Consider the following 10,792-nt stretch of genomic DNA (forward strand, 5'->3'; position numbering starts at 1 on the left):
AATTGTTTGTTCTCTTTCCTCTTTTCAATCTTCTTCAGGAGTGTCAATGAGTGTTGTCCAGAGCGTGGCGTTTGCTGTTTCTCCTCCATGCAGTCCTCTGGCTTGCTGTCCCCCAAATGCAACACCTCAAGGTCAGTCAGCGCTGACAGCTGAAGGCCAGAATGTGCTAGTTCACAAACGGCTTGAGCAAACCAGCACATCTCTACAAGCAGCGCTTCAAGTTGTGGAAAGGAAACTGGCTCAGGACGACCCAGCAAGCAGGTAAACTTTTTTGTGTGTGTGTGTATCTGTATCTCAATGTTACTTAGTAAAAGAAGCACTAAACAGCTTGAATCCTTAAGGGAAAATTCTCTATTTTGAAAAGACAGTCTTGCAGATGGTCCTATATAACTGGATGACCACTTGGGAGCCTGCTGGGAAATCTTGCATTGAGTAATTCAACCTAAAAGTAGTGTCTGCTTTTCCTTTGACTCTTTGATGGTTTGTCTGCAACGAAGACAGATTGTTGATATCCTTATTTCATGGATGGAGAACAGATGGTGTCTCATTTTGGACTTTCATTTGACTACTTTCCTGACAAATTCACTGTCAGCAGAGTTGCTGGTCAGTCTGTCAAACCTCGTTTTGCATTTTGAACAGATTTAGCTCATAGCGTAGCATATGCTAATCCTTAAAACCCCATCAGAGGTTTTTTATTTTGCATATATGGATGCTGTGAATCTAATCCTAACAGTCACGAGTTTTGAAACGGAGGACTGAATACTGCACTGTATTCACTGTATATTTTATTCTGATTATTAGTGTCATGATTTGACCATTTTCTCAATGCATTGAGCACAAATCCTGACAATGCGTTTCCTTTCAGTCAAGAATCAGTTTTAAAGAGTTCCCAAAGTCATTCTGAAAATCCTGAAGTGAAGGGGAAATGTATAAAATAGTTTTTTGAGACCAAGACAGCTCCTGAAAAGAAATAATATCCTTTTAAAAATGGAATATGGGATTTATTTTTGTTTTAAATAGTTTATCGATACATTACTACAAAATTGTGGCTTATGTGGGTGAAAGTTTTCAACTATCTAACAAAAATGTTTTAAAGAGTTTCATTTTCAACTCGATTAACTTTTTTTGGTGATTGCACAAACTAGTTTAATGTTCTGAGAAAAGGCATTAAAATACTGTAAAAATATAGTCAAACCAGGATCATTGGAAATACAGTTGAAGTCAGAACTATTAGCCCCCCTTTGATTTTTTTTTTAAATATTTAAAAATTTTATTTTTTAAAAATATTTCCCAAATGATGTTTAGCAGAGCAAGGACATTTTCACAGTATGTCTGATAATAATTTTTCTTCTGGAGAAAGTCATATTGGTCTTATTTCGGCTAGAATAAAAGTTTTATTATGTTTAGAAATGTGTTAAAAATCTTCTCTCCGTTAAACAGAAATGGGGTGAAAAATAAACAGGAGGGCTTATAATTCTGACTTCAACTGTATTTCCAATGAGCCTGGTTTGACTATATTTTTACAGTATTTTAATGCCTTTTCTCAGAACATTAAACTAATTTGTGCAATCACCAAAAAAAGTTAATCGAGTTGAAAATGAAACACTTTAAAACGTTTTTGTTGGATGGTTGAAAACTTTCACAAACCCAGAGCAATAAATTTTACATTTTGGAAAAATGTAAACTGTATTGCTCTGGGTTTGTTTTATTGCATGTTTCAGTTACCACTAGAGCAGTGGTCCCCCGCATTATTATCACCGCGGACTGGCAACTGCTTGACATTTTTACCGTGGGTGGGGCGATGGGTAGATTTCTAGGCGACCATCAACTGTTTTCTCAGAGGATGAAAAGCTGACAAAATATTGCTGCAACTGATACAAGTTTTATTAATGGAGAAAATTAAAAAGCACTGCAGTGTTTGGGTGTTAGTCTACTAAAATATATTCCATACAAAGTACAGTATATAGCTGATCGACAAGTTCTTGTCATGTGGCTCTATACAAGCTCGCAGCATTTAGATGTTTTGTTGGGTAGCCTGGGAGGCGTGAGCACATTTCAGCACTTGCATGTGTTGCTCCAAATAAACGCGCACAAGCCGTTCACCTCCAATGAAAAAAAAAAAAATAAGAACGTTCGGAAAAGACGTGATATGCAAACTGCCCCAAGGCCACCATCATTTATGATTTCCATCAGTTGATCTTGCACAGACAAATGGGTTGTAAGGCAAAAAAATATAATAATACAAGGCACACCACACTGCCTTTTTTGTTGACAATAGAAGTGCGGTGTGCTTTTTACAGCAGTTTTTTTGCGACAGACTGTGCCCGTCAAGAAGCATTTTGCATTCAAAGCATTCAGTTGGAAAAAATGCTGTTGCGTCGTCACTAGAGAATGCTGTATACGTTTTTGCAAATCCAAAATATGTTGCTTTAAAGTATGTTTTCTTGTATGAGAAACAATGAAAATAATACTTTAAAAGAACCACATGAAAATAATACTTTATTCATTAATAATATGTCTCTTTAATAATGTCGATAATTAGTGTGAAAGGGGACAAACTTGTTTGGTGTCTGCTCACTGGCAGTATGCATACTGCCCTGTAACTTTAATTTTACCTAGAAACTGTAGTCAAGCATATGTTGATGTATGATTTTGTGTTTTCATGGAAATGTAGACACCAATTTCTAATTACAATCCAAATGAACGTTTTTCTATTTTATCTGTTTAAAAATCATTTTCTGAAAAAATGTCTGTGATTTCAACAGTAAGCTAACTGTCAAATGTTACAATAAACACCTGTAATCTGTTTTATTGATAAATGGTGAATAACCAACTACTATTTGGTACAACTACTACCAATTACTATTGTTAATATTATTATGGTTTCTTTATTAGGTTCATCTTAGGTCAGACAATAAAATATACATAATATTGATACATATAAATATCACATTATAACAGTTTATATATATATATATATATATATATATATATATATATATATATATATATATATATATATATTTCATACTTTAAAAGATTGTTATATGACAAAAAATGTATGAAATATTGTAATATTAAAAAAATTCTTTCACGTTCCTATTGTATTTTTAATGGTTAAATTTCAGCAGCCACAGCTGTCACTTTTTACAGTAAATTTAATGGATTTTCTTTGTGTGTTTTTTTTACTTTTAAAGTATTAAAAAACTAAATAAAAAAGAATAGTTTTTAATCAGTAATCATAATTAGTGATGTGCCAATAAAACATTTTTAAAAGTATCTCCAAATCTGTTGTAAGACTTAACATTGTGATCATTGATAAAGAAAAAAAGCATTTATTTGAGACCGAATTTCTATTTGTAAAATGACAATTAACCAATTTAATGCATTCATGCAACAAAAATCATGCTAAATTATTTATTAAAAATGTATCTAAAACGGTATCTAATGTAATGTATCAAGTACATTACACATGTTGTCCCACACTAAATTACCAACGGTCATATGTATGTATTGTGTATATGTATGCTTGTCTGTACACTACCAGTCAAAAGTTTGGGGTCGTTTTTTTATGTTTTTGTTCATGTCAAAAGAATTGTTAAATATTTATTTATTAAATATGTATTTATTACTTATTGTAAGTATTTTCAAATGAATTTATTAGTCCAGTCATTCTTGCTTTTATTATTTATTACCATTAAAAATATTAAAATTAATAATAATAACTATAATAATTAATATTAGAGTGATTTCTGAAGGGTCATGTGACTCTGAAGACTGGAGTAATGAAGCTGAAAACTCATTTTTAAAATCACTGGAATAAATTGTTAAATTAAATGATAAACTACTGTTGAACAGTTATTTTATAGTACAAAAGCATTTCACAATTTGCACTGTATTTTTGATGAAATAAATGCAACCTTGGTGAGCAGAAGACGCTTATTTTGAAACATTTAATAATCCCTCTGACCCCAAACTTTTGTCTGGTAGTGTAGATACAGTACATCTGATAAAAAAATATGAATGTTTTTCTATCACAGGTCATGGGCATTCCCACTCTACATCCACATTGCATTAAACTTGACTAACCTATTATCCTTTCACAATGACAGTCTTCACATTATTCCTGCTCTTCTTTCCCTCAGGGGCATTAACACAGTGAAGTCAGCGGGGAATATTCTTGATGATATAGGGAACATGTTCGATGATCTCGCTGACCAGCTGGATGCCATGTTGGATTGACCTCCTGTAATTCCTCAAAGCATTGCGCGGGGCCTTCACATGGAAACTTCTAGATGCTTTAAGCACTCACTCTTCATATTCTGTTTACATCATTCTTCAGAAATGAATCAGGCGAATCAATTACCTGCAATGAATAATTTGAAGCCTCAGAACTCCTGTGGATGTTCACTAAACTTGTACTTCTTACCACACTGTTTCTGCGTCTTTATCTTGCTCTTGACAGAAAGGATTGCAGAATGTAAGCACTTACTTTTCAGATCTTCTGGACTCCAACAGAGACTCTTTTAATTTCCTGTTGTGCTCAGATCAAGCCTTGCAGTTGGCCTCCAGCAGATGGATATACGGTGTGAAATCTGTGTGCTCTGAGATTCACCGTTCCTCACTTTTGTTTTCCGCATCCTTTATTCTCTGTTTAAGTTAAGCAATAACACAGCTGATCAAAAACAACAAAAAACTGTTCATTATTTGTGGAATGACCCAAAACCTCATGGACCAAGTACGTTTGACTGAACTCTACATTCATCGACTGAAAAGGTCTGTGTCCTGCCAACAGATTCAGTGCTGTACAGTATTGTTGCACTGTATATTGTGCGTTTCAAAGGTTGCATAATTCAACAAGAGCTTAACGTGTTACATATTAATAGAGGAATAGTATATTTTGATGAGCGGTCTGTTTTGGAAAAGAAATCACATTGTATGGATTACATCTATTATATATTTTTGTATCAAAATAATTTATTTGATTTGGTTCAGGTTAAAAAGGGACAATCGCTCTTTGTGAATGCTGTCGTTCTAGATGAAACCAGGCAAACAAAAATAGAAACTGTTGCAAAGCATTATATTTTTAGGCTTAACTGACCAAAGGGAACTATCATTTTAATAAGTCTATGTGGTTTAAACCAGTGCCAGTTCTTGATGTCTGGGGGCTCTATGGAAAACTTTTTCAGTGCATTAATCTAATTTAATCTTCTGCTCACCAATGCTGCGTTTATTTCATCAAAAATACAGAACAAATTGTGAAATGTTATTGTACTATAAAATAACTGTTCAACAGTAGTTTATCATTTCATTTAATCTTCATTCCAGTGATTTTTAAGATGAATTTTCAGCTTCATTACTCCAGTAATAATTTAATTTGAAACTACATAAAATAAGAAAGCAGTTATTTAAATGTAATAAATATTGAACAATTTAACTTTTTTTTTCTTCATTTAATAAATGCCGTCTTGATGAACAGAATAATTTTCTTAAAAAAAAAAAAAAAACTTATCGCAAACAAACAAAGCACATCTATCATTCATTCATTTTCTTGTCGGCTTAGTCCCTTTATTAATCCGGGGTCGCCACAGCTGAATGAACCACCCACTTATCCAGCAAATTTTTACGCAGCAGATGCCCTTCCAGCCTCAACCCATCACTGGGAAACATACACACACACATACACACACACACACACACACACACGCACACACTCATACACTACGGACAATTTAGCCTACCCAATTCACCTATACTGTACCGCATGTCTTTGGACTGTGGGGGAAACCGGAGCACCCGGAATGCACCCGAAAGGCACTTTGCACCCGCGAAGGCAGGGAGAACATGCAAACTCCACACAGAAACACCAACTGAGCTGAGGTTCATACCAGCGACCCAGGTACCTTCTTGCTGTGAGGCGACAGCACTACCTACTGCGCCACTGCCTCGCCGCACACCTATCATAAGATCCCATAACACTGCATTAATTGACAAGTTGCCTATTATATCCTTTATTAAGAGAAAGAGCACATTGCTTTAAAACAGGGGTATGGAACTTATGGCTTGGGAGCTACATAAGGCTCTTTGACCAAACATGTGGCTCTCCAGCTGTCTTTCTTTGATAATATTTTAAAGTTTAAAATGTATAACTGTCATCAGAAATCCGTTTTTTATTGAAATTACAATTACCTTTTAGTGTATTTTTTTTTTTTTACAGCAAAATGAATGAGAACTCAGTTCAAAATAAAAGGCCGTTTCAACCATTTTGCATGTGTGGCGCTGTGGAATAACTTGAATCATGACAACAATAAAGGGCAAGCAACTTACATTTCTACAGTAACTCCGTGCACGTAAATTCAAACAACATTCATGAGTGGCGATGGCGAAAACAAGAAAATTCTAGGAATTGTCCTTTTTTCACATGCATTGTGATGCATCATATTTGTTTATTTTTGAGTTGTGCATGGACATAAGGAAAGGTTTTTTAAGCCTGTATTATATATATTAATTTTATTTATATTATATTATTATTATTAATTTATTTTTTTTTGCTGAAAAAAGGTTCCCGACCCCTGCTTCAAAGTAAAGGTACAGAATGTGGCATTGTGTCACCGGAAGCCCAAATCAAAATCTTCTCTGAAATGCACATTTGAAATGAAATAATCTTTGAGAACAACAGGGCTCCCTGGTTGGTTGGAGGTCCTATGCAACTAGTGTACAATGAGAACTGGCGCTAGTTACCACACACAGGATTTATAGAATCCAAAAAAGAAAAAAACTATGGATGACTTAATACTCCAGTACATTGGACAGGCACTTTTACCATGGGAAAAGTACGATTTATTAATAGCAGTGACGTTTAAACAGTCACAGTTCTAATCAGACAGTTTGGTCATACGGACACATCACTTGAGCATTCATTTCCCTTCTGTGACTCTTGTGCACTTTTCTCCACATGTGTGTACTTTATGTACTCGATACCTGTTAATGTATACATGTATTGCTGCATGTACTGTACACTGGCAACACAACCAGTACTTGACTGAAAGAGACTTTCTCTAACTGTTATATATGTATGTATATATAGTGTGTGTGTGTGTGCGTGCGTGTGTGTGTGTGTGTGTGTGTGTAATAATTGTGACAAGACAGATCATCCTGTTCTTGCATGCTTTTTTCTAAGCAGGTTTTGTATTATGTGGCATAATGGCATTTTAATGGAGCGCTGGTGCTACAGTATCATTGAAATCAGCACTGTGTACTTTATTTCCCAAGTTCATTCCTTACCGCAGTGCTTTTTGTGGCATTGTCAACATTTTAAAGACATGGTCTGCGGCTTTGCCTGAGCACGACCACCAGTACTATACAAGAAAAGAAAAAAAAAAAAAGGCCTCGAATTGATCTATTTGAACTACTTGAAGTATTATGTTTAATAAATGACAAAGCATCAAGAGATCAGTTCTTGAATTGTGTGACTGCTGTCATGGCTTTTGGTTTGTAAAACCAGGAACTGTGCCATCCAACTTATGGGGTAGAAATGATTTTTGGTTTTATTGTAAAGACAGACACCAGAAACAGTGGTGGGGGGGGAAGTGTACATTAATGGAGAAACACTAGAAAGGGAGAAATGTGCAGGAAAAGAAGGAAGCATTTAGCTGTTGATCCAGCTTTCCTGACATTTGGTGTAATCGCAGATCTCATCTGGTTTGAACCACAGGTTGATCTCAGTGTTGGCACTTTCCACAGAATCACTGCCGTGAATAATGTTCCTGAAGAGAAAGCATTTCAAATATTAGCAAAAAAAGTAATGAAAATGAAATTGCTAAACAAAATAGGCTGTAAATTAAAAACAAAACGTTGATGGCACATTTTGTCACAACATTTTTAATATGTTAAAAGCTGGCCTATTATGCTTTCTCATTTTTTGAATGTTGTATATGTGGCATAAAAAACCTAAGATATTAGAAAGATCAAAGATTACGCCAAAAAGGAGATAAATTGTTTGTTTGTTTGTTATTTAAATCTCTTTTTTTTAAAAGCTACAACAAATGTCTCATTTAGCCGATTATGGAAATGTGAATGGTTGGGAGTGGGGAGGGGCAAAAACTTTAATAACTCAGGCATGTCTTGCTATATACGTGCATGCCTAAAATGTTTCTCCATTCGATATTATTAGGAATGAATTGATATTTCGATGATCAAATATTTGTAAGATTTGTATTTCTTAATGGTAATATTGTTTGACTAATGATGACTAAGGGGTTGCAGTGGAGAGATTAGAGCAAGCGGCAACATCCCGCTCTCTCTCATGAAGCGAATACAGAAGTAACTGAAACTGCAATTCATCAAAATTCCGCCAGGCCTGGCTCCAAAAAAAAGAAATGAAATGATATACGTGTATACCATCTCTATACATGTATTTGTTTTATGTAAGATCATTTATCATTTATATTTTTCTTTAGACCTGTAATGTACTTCAGAATCTGAGGGATTGATTAGCTGTAGGCTCTGGAACAGTCGTCTAAAACGTTGTCATACAGTGTTATGCCTGAATTTTATAAAAAGCCTTGCATTTACTAACACAGACTATACTTGAAGTGTTTGAAAGTAATTTGTGTTTTCCTCCTGTAGAAAAGCATCACAAGAACAATGTTTAGTGGCTCAATCTATTACAACAGTGTTTTAAAAGACTAAACACATGTGGTCAGAACGAGTCGCAGGTAATGAAGTATTAAGTATTTCTCCAAAAGAAAGGCCTGTCTAAGCAACATGCTAGCAGGCGTCTGTAGCTCCGCTCACACTCTGCCTCTTTGCCCTTTTTTGGTTACCCCTGTTCGGCGTGATGATGCGCGAACAAAATAGCGACAGTTGGCCACGCCTATTTGCTCTCTTCAGAAACCTATGGGTGACGTCACAAACACTATCTTTAATAGTCTGTGGATTAGAGCTGCTGGATTTACAACATGAAAACACCTCAACCTCCCCCAAACTCCATGAAAGTAAGTGACTGTTTATTGTGTGTAAAACGTTTAATCAAAATGTTATAGTTACCTAAACAGTGTGCATCTGTTGTTAATAACACACACTGTCAGATTACATGTAAAATGATTAGCATCGATCCATGGACATCATTGTATATTTTACTAAGCATAAATGTTTTGGTTTGCTGTGTTCATGTATTAAATTGTCTGCAACCCAAAACAAATGTTATACAGCATATGACAGCTATCCAATCACAACACATTTAGTTTTTAAAAAAGCATGTCTTCATCAAACCTGGATCTAATCAAGCCTGTTTTTACCAGGCTGGGGAGAAAGGTATTGTAAAAGAGTCCTTTAAAGGACTGTAAAGAACTCCTTTAAAGATATATAATGTGTAAATTCACCAGGTGACATTATGGCAGAACATTTTCTCCTTAAAACTGCAGTGTTTTAAAGACATACATTTCAATTATCTTTCTATTATCAAGCATTATATTATCTTTAATCTAAACACAGGGCTCTTGCATCTTTTCCAAAATCAAATTTAGGTCCAAATTTTAAACTTTTCCTACACTATACAAGTGTGGAAAATTATATAATTACATACATATATACAAACTCACCAGCCACTTTATTAGATACACCTGTCCAACTGCTCGATAATGCTAATTTTTAGTCAGCCAATAATATGCAAACAACTCGATGCATTTAGGCATGTAGACATGGTTAAGTAGATCTTCTGCAGTTCAAACAAAGCATCAGAATGGGGAAGGATGGTGATTTCTCTGGGGTTTACAGAGAATGGTCCGAACGAGAGGAAATATCCAGTGAGCGGCTGTTCTGTCTTGTAGATGCCAGAGGTAAAAGGAGAATGGCCAGACTGGTTGGAGCTGATAGAAAGGCAACAGTAACTCAAATAACCACTCTTTACAACCAAGGTATGCAGAAGAGCATCTCTGAATGCACAACATATCCAACCTTGTGGCAGATGGGCTACAGCAGCAGAAGACCACACCGGGTGCCACTCCTGCCAGCTAAGAACAGAAAGCTGATCTACAATTCACACAGGCTCATTACAATTGGACAATAGAAGATTGGAAAAACATTGCCTGGTCTGATGAGTCTCGATTTCTGCTGTGACATTTGGTTGGTAGGGTCAGAATTTGGCAAATCTGAAGACAAAAGGGGTTCCAACACAGTACTAATAAGGTGCACCTAATAAAGTGTATACTGTACATTATTACTATACTAGTACTATATTACTATACTGTACTATATTAGATGCTATTTGTTAGAATATTCCATAGGATAGTATTTAAAGTAAAGGTTTTGTCCCAACCCTAACATTGAATAACAGACATTTACTCTCTTTATAACGATTTATTTTAATTCAATTCATCTTTATTTCTATGGCGCTTTTACAATGTAGATTGTGTAACAGCAGCTAACATAGAAGATCATAGAAAATTGAAACAGTGTCAGTGAAGTTTTCAGAGTTTAAGTTGAGTTCAGTGTGGTTAGAACTGAATTAAATAGTATTTAATGTTAAATAGAATGTTACATTTTATTTAAATAGTTAATTATTATTAACTATTTAGTTAGATTAACTGCCATGAATGCATAGCATTTACAAGTTTCATGCACTGTATTGAAATCTAAGCACTTTTCAAACCTTGAAAACACTAGATTCAAATTCAAGTATTTTCAAGGACTCCCAGCACCTGTTAGAAACAGAACTAATGTGTCCCAAAACCTTTTCTATCTTCATTTTTATTAAGAACGTTTTTGTTTTTGTAGAAAAAGGATGTCCAGA

At 34.9% G+C, this 10,792-nt stretch overlaps 2 protein-coding genes across 19 annotated transcripts in view; one reads left to right on the plus strand and one right to left on the minus strand.

Annotated features, from left to right (window-relative positions):
• The window catches only part of caskin2 (CASK interacting protein 2), an 86,561-nt gene extending 80,866 nt beyond the window's left edge, over positions 1-5,695 (plus strand). For 15 of the 16 annotated variants that reach the window (XM_009306713.5, XM_009306714.5, XM_073918422.1 and 12 more), the window contains 2 exons: positions 39-261; positions 4,146-5,695. In XM_009306713.5, the coding sequence (XP_009304988.1) occupies positions 39-261; positions 4,146-4,242 (320 nt within the window). In that variant the 3' untranslated portion in view covers positions 4,243-5,695. Of the gene's footprint in view, positions 1-38; positions 1,135-1,462; positions 2,108-4,145 lie in introns of those variants that run through there. The other variant, XR_012387989.1, reaches the window with a different exon arrangement.
• Positions 5,696-7,521: 1,826 nt separating this feature from the next.
• nme2a (NME/NM23 nucleoside diphosphate kinase 2a) overlaps positions 7,522-10,792 on the minus strand; it is an 8,220-nt gene continuing 4,949 nt past the window's right edge. For 2 of the 3 annotated variants that reach the window (NM_199970.2, XM_021480031.3), the window contains exon 5: positions 7,522-7,766. In NM_199970.2, coding sequence (NP_956264.1) covers positions 7,649-7,766 — 118 coding nt within the window. In that variant the 3' untranslated portion in view covers positions 7,522-7,648. Of the gene's footprint in view, positions 9,870-9,957 lie in introns of all 3 variants that reach the window. The other variant, XR_012387490.1, reaches the window with a different exon arrangement.

Source organism: Danio rerio, chromosome 12, assembly GCF_049306965.1.
Source record: "Danio rerio strain Tuebingen ecotype United States chromosome 12, GRCz12tu, whole genome shotgun sequence".
Lineage (NCBI taxonomy): Eukaryota > Metazoa > Chordata > Actinopteri > Cypriniformes > Danionidae > Danio > Danio rerio.